Source organism: Lactuca virosa, chromosome 1 (assembly GCF_052849685.1).
Source record: "Lactuca virosa cultivar CGN04683 chromosome 1, Lactuca_virosa_CGN04683_v6, whole genome shotgun sequence".
Classification (NCBI taxonomy): Eukaryota; Viridiplantae; Streptophyta; class Magnoliopsida; order Asterales; family Asteraceae; genus Lactuca; species Lactuca virosa.
This window is the reverse complement of record NC_136426.1, coordinates 314,884,009-314,910,756: the sequence shown is the minus strand read 5'-3', so window position 1 is coordinate 314,910,756 and position 26,748 is coordinate 314,884,009. Positions and strand designations below refer to the sequence as shown.

The 26,748-nt window shown below is 33.3% G+C and overlaps 3 protein-coding genes across 3 annotated transcripts; all 3 read right to left on the bottom strand.

Annotated features, from left to right (window-relative positions):
* Positions 1 to 388: 388 nt before the first annotated feature.
* Positions 389 to 2,519, bottom strand: LOC145110086 (proteasome subunit beta type-3-A-like). Its single transcript, XM_079047070.1, has 7 exons — positions 2,406 to 2,519; positions 2,142 to 2,323; positions 1,513 to 1,620; positions 1,264 to 1,353; positions 918 to 1,002; positions 704 to 798; positions 389 to 568 (listed from the first exon to the last, which is right to left on the bottom strand). The coding sequence occupies exons 1-7, from the start codon at positions 2,409 to 2,411 to the stop codon at positions 520 to 522; spliced, it is 615 nt and encodes a 204-aa protein (XP_078903196.1). The 5' UTR covers positions 2,412 to 2,519; the 3' UTR covers positions 389 to 519.
* Positions 2,520 to 7,053: 4,534 nt separating this feature from the next.
* On the bottom strand, positions 7,054 to 11,435 carry LOC145131075 (putative beta-1,3-galactosyltransferase 3). The gene is made up of 8 exons (XM_079065813.1): positions 11,141 to 11,435; positions 10,991 to 11,054; positions 10,558 to 10,630; positions 9,593 to 9,713; positions 8,762 to 8,849; positions 8,158 to 8,283; positions 7,931 to 8,037; positions 7,054 to 7,288 (listed from the first exon to the last, which is right to left on the bottom strand). Exons 1-8 carry the CDS (start codon positions 11,433 to 11,435, stop codon positions 7,140 to 7,142), a joined length of 1,023 nt encoding a protein of 340 aa, XP_078921939.1. The 3' UTR covers positions 7,054 to 7,139.
* A 3,944-nt stretch (positions 11,436 to 15,379) lies between these two features.
* Positions 15,380 to 23,720, bottom strand: SS3 (starch synthase 3). Its single transcript, XM_079087183.1, has 15 exons — positions 23,375 to 23,720; positions 22,866 to 22,938; positions 21,419 to 22,594; positions 20,854 to 21,068; positions 20,051 to 20,321; positions 19,774 to 19,952; positions 19,360 to 19,467; positions 19,154 to 19,263; positions 18,951 to 19,056; positions 18,621 to 18,791; positions 18,195 to 18,323; positions 17,664 to 17,978; positions 17,487 to 17,598; positions 16,845 to 16,968; positions 15,380 to 15,697 (listed from the first exon to the last, which is right to left on the bottom strand). The coding sequence occupies exons 1-15, from the start codon at positions 23,501 to 23,503 to the stop codon at positions 15,568 to 15,570; spliced, it is 3,348 nt and encodes a 1,115-aa protein (XP_078943309.1). The 5' UTR covers positions 23,504 to 23,720; the 3' UTR covers positions 15,380 to 15,567.
* Positions 23,721 to 26,748: the final 3,028 nt, after the last annotated feature.

The window sequence follows — 26,748 nt, the reverse complement described above, 5'->3', positions numbered from 1 at the left end:
CAAGATGGAAGGGGATAGAAATGACGTCAATCAAATAAAACATATTCTAAGATCCCAAAGATGTTAATTCCTAAATACAAACCAGCACTTCAAACACTATGTAAAAGGTAATTTCACACTTTCACAGCGTCAAGTATTTTGTAAAAAGAAAGTTATAAAACAGAATTGTAAAAAGTAAGCATTAGACCGAAAAAAATCTTTAATATAGCTGTAAAACCTAAATATGTAAAAACACATTAGGAAAGAATTTGTAAATAACTAAGTTTTATAAAACATGTAAAAAAAAAAAAAAAAAAATTAATTTTTTTAATCATATAAGTGTATATTACTATATCATCACTATTCGGTTATTGATTTTGAAGAAATCTGTCTCAGAAACATAAAGTAATTGAGAAAATTATCACGCTTGAAGGTTAGGTGTTAAGGTACAAGTAGAAGAGATAGAATGGATTAAATTGCATCATACAAATATAAGAAAATTCTCCAGATTAATAAAAAAGAGAAATTATATAATATTTCTTAATCCATTCTTCCTTTCAAGATTCTTTCTGTCACTTCAGTCGGTGTGCTGCACCAAAACCACATGTCATCTTATTAAAAATTCAAGAAATAACAAAGTACTAGCATATATTAATTTATTGTAGAATAAATAAATGGATAAATAAATAAAAGTAAAATGTTGTAGAAAGAAATAAAAACTTACACAATGTAGACATGGCCTCCCCAACCACTCAAACAATCACGATCCACCGATGATAAAAGAGCTTGGGAGATTGTCTCAAACAGATCCTCGTGATCCTTCATACATACATACATAACAAACTATGAGGATGAGGAGGAGGGCATTTTTGTCTTTTTGGGTGGGACAAAAGGATTGAAATTTTTGTCTTGAGTTTTAATAAAATAAGGAAAGTTACCATATCAGGCTTGAACATCGACTCACAGGCACCATAAAGAGACTCAGAGGCAGTCCCAGCAACAACAAAATCTTTTGCAAGCTCTCTACAATTCATTTTCAAAAGAAAAAGGATAACAAATTAATGCCAGAAATAGCAATGTACTTTCATTAAATTTCTTTTTTATTATATTACCATCCTTCTTTCATTTCCTCTTATCACAGCATTATAATTGGGGAGATTTTCCAAAGAATAATGTCTTAATAAGAAAAAGTTTGAAAGTATTATACACATTTAAATAAAAGTACATTGCTATAATATTGGATTTAGCCCTTTCAAGCAAAATAAGTATGAGAAATGAACCTACTTTGCTCCAATAGAGTCCATTGTGCAAATGAATGGCTTATCATCTTCTCCCAATCCAGCAATCACAGGTTGGCAGAAATAAGGACCAAATCTACATATACAATAACAATAGTAGTAAAAAATTTATTAAATATAATTTTCTGAAACTAAAGGTCGTCAAAAATCGACATTAGAAATAGAAAAAATAAATTGAACAATGGATGATAATCCAGAGACACAAAAACATAAATAAGCTTTTCTTTAATCTAACCTTTTCTCATACAAAACAGCAGAGACAAGACTAGCAAAAGTTTCAGGCTTCATATCTCTTTCTTCACGAAGCTGATACAGTTTGTGGCGAAACACAAGCCGTTGATGACTGCAATAACACAAAATATAAATAATAAGAGAAGAATGTAATTACACTATGAAATGAGACCAATATAGAGATAAATGATTATTAAGATATTGTAACGAATGATAATAAAGTCAACTATGGAGGTATGATTATAAAAAAGAAGACAAGTGAATTGTTATGTCTGATGTCTCCCCTCCATAATCATCTTCTTTACATTCATCTCTCTTCAGAAAGGAATGGATGATCAAGTGAATAAATCCAGGGTCTTGTTATACAAGAGTTTTGAAGACAAACTTACTCAAACACTTAAAAATGGAGGCTTTCTTCAACTATGAAGAGCCAACTCAATCGACAACAATCAGAGGATTACCAAGCAAAACGCACATTCAATCACCCTTATTTACTAGAGTTAATCATATTCATCACTGATATCACATAATCAATCTCATAATGCAGTAATGCATATCCAAATACCCCGACCCGATAAGTTTATTGTTATTGCGAAACCCTAAATGATCGACAATAATGGGTGGCATACTTACAGTGTTTGAGCATCACTGCCGAGACCAGAGAGACCGAGAAAGAGCTTATCATGAATCTTGAAAATTCTTTGGAAATCAGTGGCTATAGTCTGGAGCTGAACCCCGAGACGCCGATCGCTAGCGATTGCGAAGCAATTCTTACCAACCATGGCGACCAGAGCGCTTCCATTATACTCAAAAATCTGTACAAACAAAACATGTTAGTCATCCAAAACAGTTCACGTTTGACACCATTAAATTCCTCCAAATGCCTCAATGGCTTACCGACATCGACCCAAAGAGGATGAAAACCACAACACAGGCGATATCGGTGAGAGTTGCAGAATGGGGGTTATTGATTCCGATGACTTGGAGCGAAGGTTGCTTGACGTTACAAAATTTGTCCTTTAGGCCGATCAAAATTGTAAAAGAAGCCCTCCGATTTTAGTAGGTTAACCAAAATGATTCGTTTTTCGATTACAGACTTAAAGATAACCGGTAACTGTTTCGGGGGCAAGTTCAACATGGAACGAAACTATATGACCCAATCATAGAACCACATCAAAATAATTCATGTTGTTTTCTGAACAAGGGTAATTTTCATGTTCAAACTTGTACATGTGTTTTCAATTATGAATATAGGTCATTTTCATGTAGTTACGTGGTAGATCGTATAATTTAGTTGTATGTTGAACCTATCCACTCTTCAGTTATGGTTATAGATTTTTTAGGTTTGGTTTTGAATTTCTTCATATTCAATAATGTAGTTTCTCATTTACATTTAATTTTCATGTAGTTATGTGGCAGGTCAATATACTCGGGCAGACTAGCTTTATGCTGAAGGCCAAGGTGTAGTGTAGCTTTACGTTGTAGGCAAAAAAAAGCGGACCAGCTTCGTGTTGAAGGCGGACTAGCTTTATGTTGAAGGTCATTATATGCAGTGCGGATGTAGAGTAGAAACAGCGGGGTCTATGGCCCTCACTTAAAAATAGGACCCATCTTATATATTAGGAAAAAAAATTATTCTTTTAAATTTGTGCAGATGCCCCTCTCTTGGCACCCTCTTGATCATCTTCTCTTATTTAAACGAATACTCTAATGGATATATTTTTACCCAATTTTAGTTTTCACCATTAGATTTTTTTCATTTCTATTGAAAAACCCATCAAAAACTTCATCTGTTTTTATAACTCTTAAGAAACCACGTCAATTTGTTGCTTTCCTACTGCTACCATTGTCGGAGGAATGCTACAGCTGCCGTCTGAAGGATATCCGGCCACTGTCGCCGGAAGGGACTATTGTTATGTCACACCCCAAAACCGGAACAGCGGAAACGTTCGGGGGCGGAGGACGTCATGTACAGTATCACAACAATGCATAAAAGTAAACAAGCAACAACATCATCCATTGCATTAATAGTAATAATTTTAATACAAGTGTGTTCTGAAGTTTATAAGACACCAAAATGTATAATCAAAATAAAAGATGAGTCTTGAATGTGCTCCATCTTCTCAAAACCTGGCCATCGGTACCTGTCTACTGGCGACCTGAGAATACAAGTTATTTTGAAAGCGTAGATCAGCATTAAAGCTGGTGAGTTCATAAGTATTTTAGTGTCTTTGTTTGTATAAGTTTGAAGAATGTATTTGCAAATGTTTGATGTAAAAGTTTGTAAGTAATTGATGTAAATGTTTGTAAACTTCCTAGAAAATCCTATATTTTCTACTAAAGCAGTCTTCTACCAAGACCCAACTGTTCCCTATGTTTGTTCTTTTGTAAAAGTGTGCATTTTCCCAAAGTATGACTATCATTACCAAAAATATAGTTTTCATTACCGTTTATGTGAGAAGATCACAATGTGAATGAAATGGGAATAAATGAAGATGTACTGTAGTTTTATCTAAGTAACTACCAATGTACTAACTACCTTTAAACTTGTTAGTTAATTAAGGTAAAATGTGATATGATTGTAACCATACTCGATTGACCAGTATAACACGACGTTCTAGACGTCGAAATGATATGACATTCGTCACCCGTAGACCTGCAGGTCCCATTGTAGCTAGCAGCAAGGTGTAGGAGGGTCAGTCCCGTATAGATCTATACACAAATTCACGCTCTCCCTCCAGGAGACTCTGGGTACAAAACGTGACACAACTGTATATGCCGAGCCATGAAGTAGTATCTCACATTAATGTTATAGTATTCTTGTATTTGTATAGTATGTACTAGTGTAGTGTATGTTCTCTCTGTCTAGTATATAGTATGTTCTCTAGTGTATAGTGTATAGTATGTATTGTTTCTCGTTATAGTGTTCTCTATCTGTTTCTCTTTATAGTGAGTATTGTTTCTCGTTATAGTGTTCTCTATCTGTTTCTCTTTATAGTGAGTATTGTTTCTCGTTATAGTATGTATTGACTCATGTATGAACTGACTCTTTGTATGTTTCGTTGTTCTAGTAATAGTATTTAGTGACTTCCTAAACTATACCTATTATAGTTTACTAGCAACGTTGTTTGTATGAATGAACATGTTTGTATAACTTTGTTACCCAAAGGTATTGAACTGAATGAAGGACTTTTATATCTATATACATACACATAGTATATAACTAAGATTCAAACGACCTTCGGACAAACAACCGATACCCTAAGTCCACAACCAAACAAGGAACAGGAAGTAAGGCGAGCTATCAGTCCTAAGTCCTTTCAATCCTACTTATATAACTATATCTTATATAGATATGCTTTTAACAAAATATAAGTTTGAAAGAGTTTGATAATGAGTTTTGCATGTAAAAGAGTTTGTAAAACGATTTGAAGCAATTTGATTGACAACACAGTTTGAAGTATAAGAATTTCATTGTTTGATAGTTATAAATCACATATGATTGATATAATAACTATAATGTTTCTACTTGTATTCTCCCCTATAAAAACATTTAAAATCATTTAAAAAATAAGTTAAAGGGGTATGAACTCACCTGCAGTGAGTAATACGAATGAAAGATCGGTTTGTAGGATGCTAAGTGTCAAGTGAAGACTTGAGCACAACGGATCCTAATAAGCATATAATGACACATATATGTATATAATTAGTGTTTATACAACTAATTATGTAAGAAAAGACACCCTAGGACATAGGAAACACTTAGATTGAAGTGTTAGAAGTACCAAAGGTTGTATATAATGGGTGTATGGCCAGAACGGTATGTTTCATGTGTGTGTACGGCCAGAGTGTACGGCCCAAGTGGGTGTGCGGCCGCACACTCATGGGGAAACATGCCATTGAGTGTTTTAAAGTCTTAGCAAGCATCTAGGAAGTGTGCTTTGGCCAATGCTTAGTCTTAATGGAAGTTTGTTGCCATTTTGGGGCTTAAATAGGGTGTGTACGGCCACACAAGGAGTGTACGACCGTATACCCTTGTTGATCATGTAAAAATGGTCAAAAGTGTATTCCAAGTCTCTATCTTGCATCCCATAAGCGTTCTTGATCATGTGCTAGCATAAAACATGAGTTTGAAGCCCAATAGCACTAAACAAAGGGGTGTACGGCCACATGGGGTGTGTACGGCCGTACACTCCTTGATGATCATGTTTTGGATGGTTTCTAAGGAGTATAACTAGTAAATAACAAGCACAAGGAGTGGTACTTACGATATAGAAGCCTTTAGGGGTGTTTGAGGTCCAAAACTTAGTAGGTGTTCTTGGTGTTCTTGGTGAACACTTGAAGATCTAAACAAAAGGTGTAATTTCATGGATGAAATGATAGATCCTTACTAGATTGTGTAATGAATCAACAACACAAAGGAAGAAACACTTACAACTTGAAGATCTAGATGAAAAACGGATGATACTAGAGAGAAAAGTCGATTTCTTGGCTTAGGAATGTGAAAAGAGGTAAATGGAGGCTAAGACTCTCATTTATACATGAGAGTGTACGATTGGGATGGGTGTACGGCCGTACACCCATGTGTGCGGCCGCACACACCTCATAATGGGGTGCTTGGCTCATTTGCAAGGTGTTGCACTCAACTACACTCATCCCTAGCCTCATACCTTGGTTATACTAGGTTTAGAACACTCAAATTGACTCTAACAGTGTCAGAAGGTAGCAAAAACGAGTCTGGCCTTGACTGATTTGAATAAGTGTACAAGATAGAAATTTCGGGTTGGCACATGTTAGTTATAGGGTGGACCCCAGTTGATATTTATCCTGGATCCGCCACTGATTATATGTATGCATTGTATATGTATTGTGGTATATGATATTTTGGAGAACTCACTAAACCTAGCGGTTGATATTAAATGTTTTTAGGTACTCTATCAGATAACAAGGTAGGTGAAGCTCGACTGTACATACGCATTGGCAACCTGATTGATCAACCCAAAAAATTATTTGATAAATATTTTGTACCCCCAACATATGTAAATCCTAGATGCGCTACTGGGCGTTGGTGATGAAATAAAGCAACATCAATCAAGTTAATATCTTGGGGTCGTTATAAGAAATCTTAGATTGATTGTATTGAGTCGCTTAAGAATTTTGTCTATAAAAACAACGTGTCACAAATGGCCCATACGATAAAAATTTTAACAGTAATTTCTATATAGTTTGACTAATATGGTTTCATTGTACATTATTAGATTTTATTTATTTACATAAAGTTAATGGTTTCTTTACGACAAAAGTCACCATAATGTTGAATCGTGTGAGATTCGAACGTGGGTAAATTTAATGGTATTTAACTTGAATGAACCTTGTTAATAAACACACTATCACAACCTAGAGGTATCCGGTGTTGCTCTCCCTCCTTGAGGTTGAGGGTTCAAGTCCTGTAGTGGACATAGGTGGAATTAAAGAGTAGATTATAAATAGTTTATATTTTCCGTTTTTAAAAAAAATAATAAACACACTATCATTGCATTATTTTTAAATATACTTGGGTATATAATCATTGAGGTGGAAGAAGCATTTACATGCATTCGCTCACAAAAATGCACGCATAATATACCCAACTCAAACAATAGCCTCCCATAAGTCGTCTTCATGCTCGCTACATCGCTTATGAACATCATGTATCCTATCTTCAGAGTCACATATGCCACTACACGCCCAATCAATCGTTGCGACACAAGTATGTCCAATCAAATTCTTCCACTCGCAAACTGATCAAAACAAAAAGTCTAAATAAATAATCAAATTTTTCATCAGAAATCTACGAAACATGTTTTAAAGAATTTGGTTTGGGTAACATATCATGAAAATAATAATGTTTTGCAGTGCAAAAGAATAAGTGCTAAATGCAAGAAATATCACTATCTTTTCTATAGCATCATGCTTGCATTTCGTTCTATTACAACATTGTACTTTGAATTAGCCACCTGATACTTTCAAAAAAAAATTCTTAAAATACATTGTACATTGAAAAATGAAGTAAAAAATTACTTTGAAATTGGAAGACATTGCTATAACTGGATAATTTTTTTTTCAAAGTACAATGGCTTTAATAGGGTATGCATGTGAAATAAGAGTGTTCCATGCTCGAAAAAAACTAATGGCTAAATGCAATAAATAGCGATGTGTTTTTTTAATTTGATTATTATAGTATCTTATTAGCATATCTTTCTATTAAAGCATTGTACATACACTTTTTTCTTATTATAACATTGCACATTGAAAATTCATCTAATCGTAGCATTGTACTTTCAAATTTTTACTTATTATGGTATTGTACTTTAAAAACTGTACTAAGTTATAACAGTAAAAATTACTTTTTTTATAACTATATCCAAAGTTCAAAATCTTACCAGGGGTGCCACAACATAAGCTCCTGTCATCAATGTGTTCAACATCTAAACCGACCATCCAAGTCCCCAAAGAAACATCTTCGTTTGCATACTTGTGTAGAACATCTCTGATACATCATAAGTCATAACACCGTAAACATCATTAAAACCAATACATTAAAACTCTAAATATTAAAACACAAAACATTATTTAATAAAAACTTTTGAAAATCATGGAGCCAACGTACTGGTTTTTGGATATATAAGTAGCCAATTCTTTAGAGATAGCATATATTTGTCCACCCGCATGGCGGAAATAGTTGTTTTCCATGTCACCGAATTTCCAATATTCTGGTTCTCGGTGTTTCTCTTCCCTGATTTATCACAAAACCACTCTTAAAATGGAAAAAAGATAAGAGCAAATTGTAGGAATTAGCAATGTATTTTACTTTTGTTACCAATATGGGTAATGTACTTTATTTTTACGTATAATAGCAAAATACTTGTATATTTAACCCATAATCCAAACATATATACATTTCCTTCCCAATAATAGCAATGTACTTCATTTTTCCCCATAATAGCAACATACTTAAACTTTTTACCCATAATATTAATATACTTATATTTTTCTACCAATATGAGCAATGTACTATCTGTTACATATTGCTATTATTAGTAAAGAAATACAACTTTAATTCATTGCTATTATGAGTAAGGAATTGTAAGTACACTGCTATAATGTATAAAAGCATGCAAGGAATTTGCTACTATGGGTAAAGAAATGTAAGTGTGTTGTTACTATATTATCCCCAATAGATGAACCTTATAATATTTGATTAAAAATTTTACTTTTCAGTAAGCACAGGGTCAGACTTCATGCACCCAATATAGACACGGGCCTTGTTGACATGGCTAAGTAATGTTCTCGCCAATGCTCCTGCAATGATTAGTAGTTTCAATGGCTAAATAATTGACCATTTAAGAAAATATATATTTTCCCACTTACCCGATTTTGATATGATATTTAGGCAATATACAGAAAAGCCTAATGTACTTTCACAGTTTCACCAATTTCAGTAGGAAAACTTTCATAAAAGCCATTATGTTTTTAGCTCTTTTATAAAAAGATATATATTTTTCTTAGACTGATTCGGTTTGATTGTCTACTGAATATGATTGTTTATACTATACACAAGATAAAATTATGTCCTCTGCTCATGAGAAGATTGTTGAAAGTGTCTCCCATCAAGAAACAAACCCTCCTGAATAAGAAACAGTCCCACTCAAGAATGGCTAACTTGCAAAAAAAAAAAAATAATGGCTAAATTGCAAAATTTTCAAAATGTCAACCGCCTTTCCGAAAAAATAATAAAGTATTGGGTTTTTGAGTAAAAGGTTGAAAATGTAGTTTATTTTGTGAAATTATCCCTTTTTATCATCATTAAAAGAATAACAGCTTAGTGGCTAAAAGGGGCTAGTAAGTTGCGGGTGTTCAATACGACAGAAAAAAAAAAAAGTATAAAGATTTAGTCATTCAGAAAATAGTTAAGTGGCTCAATTGATAATATAATGAAAGTACAAGTGTTCTTTTTCTGTATGTTGCTCTATAGTTAATAATGTGTAAACGGAGATAAGCCCATAAGAAGAACTTGTTATTAATGCAATTTTGCATAAATATACCTATATTTACATGAACGTCATCGTCCACTTTAACATAGAAATCTGCATCCCAAGTTTTGACCGCAGTGGCAAAGTATATTTTTGTCTTAGCCGATAGATCCAAGTATGATTCAGTATGATTCTGGTCAAAATACAACCCAAAGACTAAGTCAAATGCATGTATAACTGGGCTTACATTCACAATTTAAATTTGGGATAGATATATTTTACATTGTATAGAAAGGGTTAAATGCACATATAATGCAACAACGTTTGACATGTTTCTCAATTTATGCAGCAATGTGTTTTTTTGCACGAAATATGCAATGATGTTTCATTTGTTACACAAAGATGCAATATTTTACATAGCCTGCATAATTTGTATTAATAGCATATTGACTGATAAAAGGTAGAAATTTTTTTACCAAAATTAGTAAAAAGATGTAACATTCTTGCATAAATTGGCAAAAATATAACACATTGTTAAAAAAATTGGTAAAATAGGAAAACATAATTGCAGAAATAAACATTTAACCCGTTTCATGTCATGTGGTAATTGTGCCAATTACAATGTTCATATTTTGGTCCTAAAATAAAACGCAATTACATATTTGTCTAAAAACCACTTTCTTTCATAAACTGGAAAAAATAGGAACCCTTTTTTTTGCATGCATATGCATTTAAGCCTCTACAGAAGAGTTAGGACAAATTGCAACAGATAGCAACCCCATTTTTACTTTTCTAATTTGGTGGTAGACTTTAAAAATTATTAATAAAACCACCCAACCTTTTAAAATCCGTTATAAAAACCATCTATTTTCTGAAAACTTATATGAAAACCATTTGGCAGCAATTTCGGCCCATTTTGCAGGAATGGCTGCGAAAATTGTGGCTATTGGGATCTTTTGGTTAATTTTTGGCTAAATCTTGGCACAAGTTTATCATATTTGTCTAAATTTGTCTTTTTCTCCAATAAAAAACACTACCAGCCTCATAAAATCTCCATAAAGTTTTTCCTCTTCTTCAATGGAATTATCAAGAATGCTCCCTTCTCTTGCACTGTAAAAAACAATTTAAACACATTATATGGATATAATAATAAAAAATAGCTAAAAGAACAGGTCAAAGGTTGAAAGTAGCCAAACTCTGTTCATTTTTCACCTCTAATTCTCTCTTTTTTCCAATGATTCTTGTAAGATAGTTTCTTTTTTACTTACTACAGATGAACGACTTAATACAAAAGATTAGAGAAAGGAGCTTTCCCATTAAGTTCTAACATTTTACAAATTTTTCCTCGTTTATTTTTTTTCTTCCATTTCCTTCATTTTGTCAAATATCTTTTCAAAATTATTCTCCAGACAGAAGTTTATTCAGACAAGACACACGACTTAATGGAAAAAAAGAAACAACTAAATGAACCTATGGCCAATGATGAAGCGTGTAACAATTCCTATTTCTTCCTCAAGCCTTTTTCTTTTCTCCCCTGGTCAACAAAATTCAATCATCAAGTTTTAAGAAGCACAAATAAATAAAAAAGAAAAAATCCAGGAAAAAAAAAAGTACATATACCTTGAGGCATCCATGTAGCCCGAATGGATTCTCTTCTTTTTCTGCTGCTAAAACCCGTGTTGATTCCTATTACTATAAAATACTTCCTTTTGGTATTTAAATTGCTAACTTCCAAGGAAGAATCTTTCGGTGGAGATTGGTTTCTTGTGGTAAAATGGTCTATTTTTGCTTTAAGATTCACGATTTTCTTGTGGAGCTTTCTATACATGTAAAAAAAACCAAACTTTTTGTCAAAATAAGCAAGAAGCCTAAATGAAAAAAGGGTTAGACAAAGAAATAGGAACCATACAGTCATTGATTTGTTCACTATAGCATTCTACTTTTATTTTTCTTATTTGAAAATTGTACTTTGAAAAATATACCAATGTGTAATACAGAAATCCCCGCAGCTATAACTGGGTAGATTTTTCAAAGTATAATGTTCAAATAAGAAAAAGAAATTGACAATATAATGTTGTAACTGGATAGATTTTCAAAGTACAATGTTTAAAAATAAAGAAATACAAATATGACACGTTATAATACACAAACAAATGAAAGTATGTTGTTATTTCTTGCATTTAGCCCCCAGGGATTGAACAACTTACTTGATAGAATGATAGATCTCAGAAACATCCCGTGTAGTATTGGATCGAATGCCGGTAATATCCTGATGAAGTGCAATCAAACGGTTTTAACACCATAGGCAAGAAAACATCTAGAAAGAAATGAAAACATCATACCGGTTTCAAAAATATATACCCAATTAGCATTGTACTTTTATTTTATTTTTGTTATTAGAATATTATAACCTAATTATAACATAAAGTTGGCTTGTATTTGGATGGAATTGCATTAAGTGGGTAGATTTTTCAAATTACAATGGAGAAATTTCAAAGAGAATACTTGCATATTTAGATTTGTAACTTTGCTCGATTGAATTCCCGCCCCAATTATTTTGTATTAGTGATACAATGTCGCTACCTTCGGGCACAATCCACATCCTGGGAAACAGTTTCAATACACAAATGTATTAAATGCAAGAAATAGCAACGTATGTTCATTGTATATGGAGTAGGGACCTTCCGAGTTAAAAAAATAAGTTAGGGACCAAACGTGCAAATTACCCTAAACCATAGGGACCATTCGTGTAATTTACTCTTGTATATGTTATGAAAAAGAAGATCAAATGTTTTTCAACCATTTAAGCAGTTAATAACCAAACCACAATGTACTTTCATTCACATCGTTTGCACAAAAGATATTGATGGGTCCCACCCTCTTCCGAAAATATTGCAATTTGTGTCCTAGTAACATCGGTTCCGATCCTATGTATGTCAAACACAGTACAACTTGTTTTGTCATGTTGCATAAATAATCTTTAATTCTTAGGCACAAGCATCGGTGCCCAAAAATGTGCAAGATTTTACTTGCTGAACAAAACCCTAAAGTCGTGGATATCTTTTTGTCTTATCAGTCTCCTAATATTGTTTGAAGTCTACTATTGATATATGATATTCAACAAAGGACAATAACCCTTTTATCAAATTTTGTTGTCACACTTTATATGGAATGATAAGAAATAAGATGAGAGAATGGGTCCCACAAAATATATAGGCATACAACTTACAATTTCATGAATCACGATTAACACACTATATTTCTTGAAATTAAAGATTGCCCATTTCATAAAAATGCAAATCAGCCTTTCATATAGGATATTCACACACACAATAACTGTGTACATGATGAGAAAGCGGATTACCTGTTGGTAAACAACATCCCAGCGCAGAAGCTGAAAATCCAAAGGAACACTGCCCACGTCTTGTTTGAAAGATTTCTTGAGGGTTTTTCTCCTAAAAAACTTTTATGATTTGATAACATTTTCTACTTGCCTTTCTTCTGTAAATAATTTTATCAACACAAAGTAATTACAAATCCAAGAGAGCAAAAAGTGGAACAAAATTTTCGAACTTCTCTCTCCTCCTCCGATATGCAAAGAGGAGAGACAGAGAGATCAAGAACTGACTCTTTATTGTCCAAGCTTCATGAATGGGATTAGTTATTAATACAGTAACTTATTTTCTTTCTTAATTAAATGCCCATTTATAGTAAGAGAGTTACATGAAAAGGAGTTAATCACAAAGATAATAATATGTATGCATATGTAGTTATGTACATACATATATGAACTCTGCGACAAAATGTTATTTTCTAAATATGTTGCAAACCATTGATTCACTTGACGTTTCTGTCATTGCTAAGTAAATTACATTGTTGAACTTTCGTTTTATCAGTAATATTTCTACTTTTGATCTTATTCAACCTACTTTTTATAATAAATATTTTTGGCTATACATACATTTTTACAGAAAATTTGATCAAGATTCAAGACTATCGATTTTGGTTGTTTTTCTAGAGCAACGGTTATGAGAAAACTATAGATTCGGGTTGAATGTGTTTAGATTTTATATATTACTTATAATATAATGATATATTTAAAGGGATATTATTTTCCCATACAAAGGATATTTGCATTGATTCACCAAATATATACAAGCATATAACAGGGCTATACAATATGGACCCGAAAATGGGCCTAACATAATACAACTATAGATGATTCTGTATACTTTAACATCCGCTGCAGTTTGATCGGGAGGCCTCGTCTGAACGTTCAATTGGATCGAAATTCGTGAAATAGAGATGTAGGAAGCCCTTTGCTGCAGATATACGCAATGTTGTAAAACTCGGGGGACTCCTAAGGCGAATTAAACCAACTCGGCCAAATAACTTGGAATTCAGTCAACCTCAATCAAAATCGATCCAAATCGGTATAACTCAGTCAAATGGTTAAATTCACTTAAAAGAGGAAAACTCAAGAATTGAATATGTATATTTTATGCTTTATCTAACCTACTAACTCTAAAACCGAAGTAAAGTATCGGACAAACGAATTGTATATGCTCTCTCTCTCTCTCTCTCTCTCTCTCTCTCTCTCTCTCTCAAATTTTCATAATTAAAATGTTTATTTTTTTAACTAGTTTTAACATTCGAATATGTATATATTCTATTGATATTTCATATACATTGTTATAAATTTTAATAAACTTATGACTTTTCATATTTACAATTTCGCCATAGGTCGAGTATTCGCTACTCCCCAGTCGACCGAACGAGTACCAAATAACGAGTTTTGCAACATTGGATATACGCATATTGGGAACTGAATGGAATACATGAACCCATCTCTAGGAGACTAATTCCCAAACAAAATGAACGTTCATCTCGATGTGTTTTGTGTGTCGGTATTGCATTGGATTCAAGGACATGTAAACAACGCCTACATTATTATGGTAGATAATAGTATATTTAGGAGGTGAGGAATGCAATTTTCTAAGAAGTTTCCGCAACCAACATGTCTGAGCAACCGTGTTGACGACACTACAAAGTACCTCACCACTAGAGCGGGAAATAATGTCATGGCATTTTGAGGACCAGGAGGTTCCTGATGGTCACAAAATCCCAATGGATGGTGCATAAAAATGGTTTCTTGTAGAGTACCATCAAGGACGTTCTTGACATCAAATTGATGGATGAGTTAGTAACATGAGACAACAAGGCTAAGGATTGTGCGTATTGTTACCAGTTTGTCACAAACAGGATTGAAAATCTCTTCGCAATCTATACCAAGGCGTTGGCTTTTCCCATTTGCAACAAGTCGGGCTTTGTAGCATATTGGAGTCGGCATTTAATTTCTTTTTAAATAACCACATGAATCGGACAATATTGACCCCTGGTGGTTCTCAAGACAAAGACCCATGTGTAGTTGGATATAAGGGCTCTAAACTCATCATCCTTGGCTTTTTGCCGGTGTGGGTCCTTGAATGCCTATATATACAATCGGGGATTAGGGAGAGGGTCATGGCGTTGAGATTTAGGCGGAGCACAAGTTTGGAGATGCCATGTTTAGCATGTGGTGAGTAGGATTTTTGGAGGTAACCATAGACGTATTCGACACTGTGAAGGAGGGAAGTACTTGTTGCATCGGAGTAGGTTGGATTGGGGGTTTGGCAACAGAGTGGGGGTGTTGGGCTTGATCAAAGGTGGAGTCACTTCTTAATCATGAGTGCTAACTAGAGGGGTAGGGAGTGGGTCGGTCACATTTTTTACCAAGGACCGGGTTGGAGCCAAGTGTGGTGACTCGAGGAATGTAAGAGGTTGAAATCATTCAACATTAAATGGTTCAATTTTATCACACATCCCCTAAGTTTCATCTTCCTTAAGTCTATTAAGTAAAAAAGAAACGTGTTTCCATTTATTAACCACATTAATCACAAAAAAAAAAAAAAAAAAAAAAAAAAGGATCATGTAGACATGTACATTCTTCTATGGCTATTATTTATTCTAAAAAAAAAAAAAACTTCCTGATTTCTTCCTATCAAGTTTTACTTTCGAGCTGCATGGTAGAGCTCCAAGTAGTCGAGAGCGGGTCGATTCCATGACCAATCTTGCTCCATCACCACTTTGCATAACGAATTGAACCAATCCCGACTTTCATACCATGCAGAAATCGCTCTGTGCACAAACACCAAAACCATCAACATAAAACTGCCTTACCAATTATACCAAGAAATAGCAATGCACTTTCATTGATTTGTCTATTATAGCATCCTACTTTTGTTTCTCCTTATTATATAGGCTAGCATTGTACTTTAATAAATAAATAAATAAATAACTACATTTTTCACCGCTATAAATGGGTAGATTTTTCAAAGTACAATCTCCTAATAAGAAAAATATTGGAAGTAACATGCTATAATTAGATGGTTTTTTCAAGTACAAAGCCTTAATGTGAAAAAAATAATTTGCAAGTACAATGTTCTAATAGAAAGAAATCAAAGTATGATGTTGTAATACAGAGAATTATGTCGCTATTCATGTAGTTAGTCCTACTATTTTAAGTGTTGCCTATGAGGGAAATGGAAAGAAAATTTAATGAGGAAAAATCTGTAAAGCTTTCGTACCAAACATACATGCATTCTATGATGTCATAATAATATTTTGAGTTAAATGCATGAAATAGCAACATACTTTTGTTGAACCATTTACAAATTTCATTTCTTCTTATTACAACATATTGTACTTTGAAAAATCTACCCAATTATAGCAGCCTCATTCAAATGCAAAGAACTTTTCACTGCTATAATTGGGGAAATTTTCTAAAGTATAATGTCCTAATAAAATAAAATAAAACGTTGAGAGTACAATGCTATAATTGAGTAGAATTTTAAAAGTACAATGCTTTAATATGAAAAAAAAACCTGAAAGTAATATGAAAAAAATAATATGAAAAAAACCTGAAAGTATAAATCTGCAATTGAAAAGAAATGAAAGTAGGATGCTATCATAATACACAAATAAATGAAGATACGTTGCTACATCTCGCATTTAGCCCTGATATTTTATGTGTTCTCCAGATAGATTATGTTTGATTTTTCCTTTTTGAGAATATGAGAGCAATGGAAGAAAGAATAAATAAGGGCAAATTTGTAAAAAGGTTCGGACTTAACGTGGAAGCCTCCTTTCCTGACTTTCTCTAGTAAGTCATTATTAGGTGAAAAGGAAACACCAATATTATATATATATATATATATATATATATATATATATATATATATAATTTGTTTATGAGAAAGTAAGTGTAAGAGAGTGGTGTAGTTGCCTGTTGACAGCATAATCGACACCAGCAGCATCCGCTCCTTCAAAATTGAATCCGTTTGGTGAGAGACCTTGTGATTGCGCTCTCTCTTTATCATGTTCAACGTCAAATACAGTATCATAAAGTCCTGCAAACAAGGTTAAAAAGGTAAATTTAACAAAATACATATATCGACTTTTTCAAGCTCACAAGAATTATAATCTTTGTCGCATATAAAGTACATAATCTTCTATTTTTGGTAGAGCGTTCAATTCACAATTACCTATTTGTCTATTGTCATCATTGAAAGAATTATGATGACGATTTGGGTCCCACAAGATTCCATTATTTTGTCTTAATTGAAAGGTATTTTAGACGTAAAATAAATTGTCTAGCTTATCAATCCACTGTATTTGGCATTGCATCTCTAAGAATAAGTAAATACCAACAAAAAAAAAATTCATGTATAATGTTTTTTCTACATTAACATTTTCGTAATTTGTCAAAACTCATTCATTTTCACAAACTATAGTGTTTTCTGGAATGTTTCATTTTTACCCTTAGATGTTTCATTGTATAACCTATAAACTGAAAAAAAAAAAAAAAAAAAAAAAAAAAAAAAAAAAAAAAACTTATATAACCACTATTAAGTATTAATATTAATACCTCCAGTTTTCCTCACAATAGGAATTGAACCATATCTCATTGCAGTGAGTTGAGTTAGGCCACATGGCTCAAATATGGAAGGGACCAAAATGAAATCTGCAGCAGCATATATCTAAAAACAACAGGTCAAAAAGTCAACAAACAGTCAAACCAAAGGTCAAATAATACATAACATACCAAGTGAGAGAGAGGCTCATCATAGGTCAAACATAGGCGTGCATGTTGATTATGTGTAGAATGCAGTTGACTTGCCAAATTTACAAAATCATTTTGGATACGAGGATCCGGGGCTGACCCTAGCAACACCACCTGGCTGCCCCGGTCAAGGGCCCGCCAGATGGCATGTTTGATGAGGTGGATTCCTTTTTGGTGAGTCAACCGGGTGATGATTCCAATCAAGGGTACATCCCCTCGTTTTAGACCCAACTTTTGTTGCAAGGCTTCCTTTGCAGCCTTTTTTCCTTCCACCACATTTTCCCAAGTGTAAGATACCTACAATTTCAAAAAAAAAAAAAAAAAAAAAAAATGATCACTTTTTCATGGGTCCCATATTCATTATTAAATGAAAATGTTAAATGGAAAAAATCAATAAAGAACATGCAAGTTGACTCGATTTCTATTCATGGATTCTTTAGATAAGAAATTATAAGCTATATATATATATATATATATATATATATATATATATATATATATATATATGCTTACAGGAAGGAACTTGTCGTTAAATGGGTCCCACATATCCGGGTCAATGCCATTAAGTATCCCATGAAACTTGTGCAAATGAGGGGCAATCACGGGATTTCCAGCAACCTCCCGTGAATAAGTTGGAGACACCTGCAGTTGATGTAAGAAAAATGTTTGATCAAGTATGGAAATTTTTTGACTTAACTTCATTCTTTCCAATAATGACAATGTGTGAGAATCTGAATAAATGGTAACTGAAAATTTGTTCATTTTTTTGCTTTCTTATTAGAGATTATACTTTGAAAAGTCTACCCGATTATAGCAGTGTAAATTGTTTTGTATTTGGATGACATTACTATAATAAACAAATTGATGAAAGTACGTTGCTATTTCTTGATTTAAAAATAAAAAGGGAGAGGTAAGAAAAGGTGATAAGAATTAAATTACCGTTGTAGCCTTGTCAGCATACGCCATGGCTTTCCCAATCAATGGAGCCCCAAATTCAAGGTTATGAATTGTGAAGACAATTCTTGCTTTACTCAAACCATAATGCATATATTCATCCTTAAACAACCATGCAACTGGTGCACTAGACCAGTCATGACAATGAATAACATCCTGCAAAACAAAACAACCAATCATAATTACACAAAGGGATAAATGCAAGAATTACCAAAATCTAGTTTCATTTGATAAGTGAAACTCTTTATGACTAATTAAAAATAGAAAAAGAAATATATGAAATGAAGTATGATAACTCTTACACCTAAAGCTTACAGGATGAGATCCACTTTGAAGAAGGAATTCAAGAGCAGCATGACAAAAAAAACCAAATCTTTCCCCATCATTATTGCAACCATAAATGCATCCTTTCCAAAAGTGTCTGACAGATACAAAAAGCTTGCATCAGATTTTAATTATATATGCTATAACAAAATAAAGATGCAAATGGTGGATTAGAGTTTTTTTTTTTTTTTAACCCGTTTTGAGGCTCAAGAAAGTAAACAGAAAGCCCTTCAACTTTCCCAAACCAAATTTTTATTTCGGTCCCACCCCATGAGTAGCTCATGTGGAAACCAAAGTCCTTCACCTACAACAAAAAGGAAAGTATTATTGCTTCAAGAAAAATTTAGAATCCAATATTGATTGCTTCAAGAATCATAAGTATTCAAGCAATCATACTTACATTGCTAAGATTCAAGCAATCATACTTTGGAAGAATGATATCCACATTGTGGTTTAAATCCTGAACAGCACGCGAAAGACTAGTCACAACATCACCAAGCCCTCCTACCTGCAATTCCAAAAATAACAAACACACACACATTTAACTAAAATCATCCAACTTTCAAACAAAGCAGTTACAAAAACCACTAAAAAAAGAAATGAAAGTAAGATGCTACAATAAACAAATAAATGGAAGTAGCATATTGCTATTTCTTACGTTTAACTGTATTAGAAATCAAATGAAAGTATGTTGCGATTTATTGCATTTTTCCATTGTTATTCTTAGCATTAAACCCTTTGTTATGTATATGCATTTGCTATTATTAGAGTTCAATTTAATTATACAAGTAAAAAATGAAATTTGAAATATGACCTTTGCAATGGGAGCCATTTCAACAGAAATATGAACAATATGCATAGGGGGTTCCTTTGTAACTCCTCCAGACACAGGTATATGGTAATCCATACCATGATTATTGTCAAAAACACCATCATCACTTTCTTTCTCAGAGAACACAAAATCCATCAAATATGCATCTAGTGGGACCTTAACTGATGCATCACAATCAAAAAAAGAAAGAAACTTTATCACAAATGTCAAAACAGGTAGTTTTTTTAACACATGTTGGGTTGACCAGTCAACAGCTTACCAGAGGTTTTGACATGCATCCCGTTATCTGCAGGCAACATTTTTTGAGGTGGCAAAAGACCAATGCGATGTGTCCAACGGTTAAAAGAACATCTAAACCATACTTCAGGCTTTCCATTTAGAAGGGTATTTTTGGGATTATAGAAAACTGTCACTAGGCCTCCTGCTTGGACATCAAGAGGGTCTGTGTAAACTATATTCTTTTGTGACAACAAAAACGTTTTCATTGTTCTTTCTTTTGTTTCGGCTCTCATTCGTGCTGTTTTCTCAGCCTGTAAATGAAAAACACACAAAACAAGTTATAGTGTTAAATGCAAAGAACAGCAACGTATCTAAGTTCAATTATTTATTATAGGCATAGCATCCTACTTTCATTTCTTCCCATTTATAACATTGTTATTTTAAAAATCTACCCAATCATAGCAATGTCATTCGAATACAAAGGATTTTTCATTGCTATAATAGTGTGAAACTTTTGAAGTGTAATGTCCTAATAAGATAAACTGAAAGTGCAATGCTATATTGGGTGAATTTTTCCAAAAGTTTAATGCCTTTATTACAAAAAATGAAGGTACAGTGTTGTGATATAAAGAAATGAAGTAGGATGCTATATAAACAAATAAAAAGAAGTAAGTTGCTATTTTTATTTTTTTATTTTTGCATTTAGCCCTAAATTATAAATATAAATTTGTTTTGAAAGTAGGATGCTATAATAAACAAATCAATGAAAGTACGTTGCTATTTCTAGTATTTCAATATAAAAAGGTGATTACAATCCTGTGTGTGGTATCATGAAAATATGACCTTGATACGAATTTCTTCTTCTTTTAGCTTTCTTTCAGTCTGAAGTTTCTTGTAAATCTCGTGTTCTTCTTCAGCCCAAAAGAGATCTTGAGGAATGGATATGGGGACAATAGCATGGAAATCTTTGCGTTCATTGTTATCATAAACCGTTGCATGCTGAGGTGGACCATCAGCAAAAACCCAATCCAATACAAGTGAACGAGTGGGGACCACAACTATATAAAATCAAAGGTTTACTCTGTGAGGAGCTAACGAGTGGGGACCACAACAATATAAGAAACTAAAATGTACACTTTGAAGATGTTGCAAAAAAACAAGGGATAAATGCAAGAAATGCCAATGTGCTCTTCAATTGATCTGTTTATCATAGCATCCTACTTTTTATTTCTTCTCATTACAACATTGTACTTTGAAAAATCTACCAATTATAGCAATTTTCATTGCTATAATAGGGTAAGTTTTCAAGGTATAATGTCTTAATAAGGAAAAAAAAAGTGAAAGTACAATGCTATAAGTGAGTAGATTTTTCAATGTTGTGTAACAGAAAGAAATGAAAGTAGCATACCATTCGCATACCACCAATCACCATCTTTTCCAACAAACTTGTCAAGCTTCTCAACAATGGACAATCCATCTTTCCAATTATTATAACCTCCATGAATCCACAAATCTTTAACATTTGCAAGCGGGCCCACACTTTTGTTATAATATAACCTAACCATATCCCCTCCTTTATACTCACTCGGTTCTATATACCATACACCATCAACAAACTTAACCGCCTTTTCCAAAACTTGTTGAATTATTCCCCTTCTCCTCTCAGCTTCCATGTGGGCCCGCTCTCTATCTTCTTCACTTGCCGCCTTCTCAGCTTCGATTTTTCTCTTTTCTTCCAATTCCCGTTCTCTCTCTGCTTCCTCTTTTGCAAGTCTTTCAAGCTCTCTTCTCTTTTCCTCGAGCAAAAGCTCTTCGAATTCGAAAATGTCCATTCCGCCCTCCACGTTTATACAAAAATCTTTCATTTCATTGTTTTCATAAACATCTTGTCCATTAAAAAACACGAAATCTATCTTGTATGCTTCCTTTGGGACATTTATCCTACATGACCACCAGTCGCCGCTCAGATTCGTTTTTTTTAATTTCACAGTGAAAGATTTATATCGCCAGTCGTTAAACGCTCCCATTATAAAGATACTTGATTCGTTAAATAAACTCGAATCAATTCTATTTAAAAATATTTCAATTTCTTGATCGGGTGTCACGAGCTTAGGATAACTAAACACTTTTTCGCCTTTTAGAAAAGTCTCATTTGCAAGATTTTTGATTTCTTGAATTCGTAAATTTGCTTCCATCTCCTTTTTTAACAGCCCTTCTTCCATCTTTTTGCGTATTTTTTCTTCAATTTCCAATTTTAACTTTCTAGAAGCTTCCTCATCATCCTCAATCTCATCATCACTATTCTTGATGGCCTCTACTTTCTCTTTCTTATTTATAATATCATTTTTTACACTTTCTGCCCTTTGATTGAACTCGGGAACAGCCAATTGCTGAATTGTATCAATTTTACTTTCTCTTTTTGTGGGATTCACAAATTCTGTAGAGATAGAAGGATTGAGGCCTTCGTTACCTTCAATTGTTCTTTGATCTTTCCTTGGATTTGTAGGTTTGGGCTTAAATCCTTTGGGTGCAGAGTCATTTGCCCTTGGGCTTGACACTTTATATCTCCTTTTTCTTGAGAAGTCTACAACATGCACAATTGATGGAAAAATCATAACCAATTAGGCTTGTATCTTGAAAGTGATTATCTGATACTAATCAAATTTTCAAGTAGTAATATTCAATTTCTCTTGCACCACGTTTTACTGAAGCATATTATATTCTGATTCTGATTATTTACTAAAAAGTTATCACCTTTATCAAATACCCGTTTAGAAATTAAGTCCCTTTTCAACAATTTTACTACTAAAACTTCAACAATCGTTCGATATTCAAGTCAGAGCTCAACAACTAACCTGAACTTGCCATGATTTGGTGCGAAAACCCAGCAATCACAGAATATTTGTACCACGAACAAGATTGTGTAAACTACACATTAATATAATAAACAATAATTATCCCACGAATAAGAAAAAACCGAAGCTAATCAATGTAACAATCTTCACCAAAATTAGTATTGACTGAATTCTTTTTAAAAACCGATAGCACCAACTAAATGACGCTATCAAATAAGCTATTATAACTGGTAATGAATCCGATTATATGGACACCAAATATGATTAGAATTGCGAAATCGGTCAGAAAACCAAAAACCCTAAAACAATCAAAACTTAGATTACCCATAAATACACAACAATCCACCCAAATGTTCCCCATACATTTGCAAATTCTTAGGCATTTCATTCAAAAAGAAACCCACAAAATGACATTTCAAAAAAGAAACCCACGAAACGATATTCAATTGAATCGAAGTTATATACGATGAATTCATCAAAAATCAATGAAGGAAATGATTGATCGTTACCTGTGAAAACAAGTTTGATCTTCTGGGTGGATGAGACCCGATAAAAGGTTTAATCCTTAAGAGGGTTTTGTCCCTAACAACTGTGTTTCCACAATATGGAGGTGTCTGAAGCTGTAAAGATACTGCCATAGCTATCCACTGTCTCTGTTCTTGACCACAAATTCACCTGAAATACCCTCTTGATCTTTCTCACCTCCTTCTCTGTATTAGCGTAGAATTACTTTGATAACTGTAGCTCATCAATTACACAATTCGAGAAATGCACGAGAAAGAAGAGGTGTAATAAGAAGTGCAATACACGATTATGTTTGGTCTTGTGACTGTGAGTCTGTGATAGCAGCAAAATCTGGGCCTGAGGGGTCATACTGCAAATGCATGTGAGTTTGAAATTTTGTTCCTTTATTTTTAGAGTAAATTACAAACCATCCCTATACTATTCACAAAATAGCAGTTTTAGTCCAACTATTGTTTTTCTTACATTTATGGTCATATTGTCAAGATCCTCTCTAATAAATGAAGGTTTTTTTTGCCATGTCATTTTTTCATTCATTTTGACACTTGTCATTTTTTTGGAGTTTTAAAATTTTTATTTTCCACTTGTCATTTTTTAGGAATTTCCATTTTCTTAAAATAAAATTCCATAAAATTGTAATGGATTCTATAAGGAAATAAAATCATCCTATTAATTTGATAATAAATTCTCATAAATACTCCAAATGATTTAATTTCTTTTGCAAATGTTTTAAAATATTACATTTTGTTATGTAAAGTATTACTTTATAAAATATTTCATGTTTATATATTGATATTAAATTTTTATTTTTAATAAACTCGTGTAATACACGGGTGTCACACCTAGTTATATATCATTTGATTCATGTTAAAAATAAAAAAACCCAACAAATCACCAGAAAATGTTCATTTTAATCTCCCATAATTCCGAAACTTAAATTTCTATTTCTATATATATATATATATAAAGAAAAATATCAAACTATATATATCAATTATATGATGTAGAGGATGCTAAATATATTTTTTGTTAAGATGGGTTAGAAACGATTAATTGAGTTTTTCATCATAGTTTTGTTATTCTATTTTTTGTATGATAGTTATATATGACTATCATCATTATGATTATACAAAGTCGGATCCACTTCTTTTTTATTATGGTAAATTACATCAATCGTCCCTCGTGCACATGCCAAAAAGCATGTTCAGTCCCTATTTTTAAAAAATTAACTCGGACCGTCCCTCGTTGGCTTAAAACTTGCACACTTCGTCCCTAATATGCTTTTTTCTTGCGAATGTAGTTTGTGCCTCATTTGAAATGACGATAATGCCCTTGGATATTTATTTTTTAATTATGCTAATATTAATTATTATTATTTATAAATTAACAGAGAAAATAAAAAAAAAAACAACTCTCTATAAACTCTACTTCTCTCAGTTACAGTGGAAAATACCACTACCTCCTCTGATCGATCTCTCACTCTCTCTCTCCCCATTCTTCTTCGATACATGCTCTCATCTTTTCCAACCCATCCACCCCTTCACTTCTAAATTGTCACGCAATTGTTACTGATCGGAGATAAAAGAGTAACCCAAAACACACACACATGTGTTCTGATACGATATCGAGATAAAGGCCAAGTAAGATGGAGATATACCACGATATCGGGAGAGAAATAGGTTGAGAGAGAGACAGACTCGATGAAAGCAAAAAATGAGACCATAGGAAATGGGTGAGATGGAGATGTAGCACGATAAGATAGAGAAATACTTGATTTCGATTTTGATTTCGAGTTTCCTCCTTTTTCATCGTCATCAAATCCATAAATTGAAACTGATGTAAGTTTTCATTTTGATTTTGAGGTTCGTTTCAGGTTTGATTTGATTTGATTTTATTTCGACGGATTTGTCTTGGACTTGATTTCAATCGATTACTTGTTTCGATTTTGAAGATGAAGATAGGTTGGGACTTTGAATCCAGTGAGATGTTGTGAACTTGTGATTGTGATTGCTTATAGGTCTCATTTATGTTGATTAAATCTCGTCAATATTTCAAGGTTTCAAAGATTGAATTATTGTTTTGATGGTGATGGTTATGGTTCAGAGAAATAACTTTCGATTAGAGCAGTGGATGGATTGATTTGATTATTGGGTTTCACCACGAAGCAGATAGATTGAAATTGGTAGTTTCGATGGTTGTTGGTGTTCTTAAGGCAGAGGGAGAGAACGAAGATAAGGATTGTGGTTTGGGGTCTGATTTTGGTACACTGATTTGGGGTTTTGGATGGTTAATGGGAATGGGTGAGAAGAGGGAGACGAAGGTAGAAGAAAATTGGGGAAAAGGAAGGGGAAGGTGTTTGCGGTGATAGGTTGTGGTGTCGGAGGTGGTGATGTTGATATGTGGTGGTGCCGGAGGAGTCAGCAGTGATAGGTGATGGTGGTGTCTTGTTGCAGAAATAGGGACTAAACGGGAGGGAGATATTTGTTTACCCTTGTTTTATTATTATTATTATGTATTTTTTTTAATTTAAACTGATAAAGAAATAAAAAAAGGAAAAAGGAAATAACTAAGGGCAAATTAGTCTTTTCATGTCAATAGGGATGATGCGTGTAAGTTTAAAACAAATAAGGAACCGTCCGAGTTAATTTTTGAAAATAGGGACTGAATGTGCTTTTCGGCATCTGTACGAGGGACGATTGGTGTAATTTACCCTTTTTATTATCAACAACAATCTCAAACTCACCAAGTACTACCTAAAACGCACCTCCTTCCTTGATGGAAACCGTCAACAAAGACCACTGATGATCCCTCAAACTCACCACCTCATGGACGAAAACCATTGCCCTTACCACCATACGCCTGTCCCCTTACTATCCTTTTTCTCCAAGTCGTGACACTAACATTGCATTATCGCAACACCTTCAGCCCGCTATCTTGTTTCAAACCCACCACCCCTGCCCTCACATTATGCTTATATTATTATATCTACTTTCTTTCATATTGTCAAAATTTACCATCATCTTACCTCAAACATAACGAATGATGTTAGCATATGGTACTTGGACCACGCTTTAACTAGAACAAACATTGGCTTGATTGTTTGATGGGACTCTAAAAGGGAAGGAAAAAGATAGTTAGAGGTGTAGTAAGGTGAATACAACATGAAAGGGGTGTTTGTTTAAAGATTATGACAGTGAAAGAGGGTGATGAAAAAGGAAATTGAGGATTGGTCCTTCTCCAAGTTTTATAACCTTGCGAGGATTCTTGGATGCTTTTATTTGGATTCAAAACTCAATAACAATTTTGCAAAAAGCAATGCGTGTTGAATCAGGGTAGATCTAATTCATATATTTTACATGGC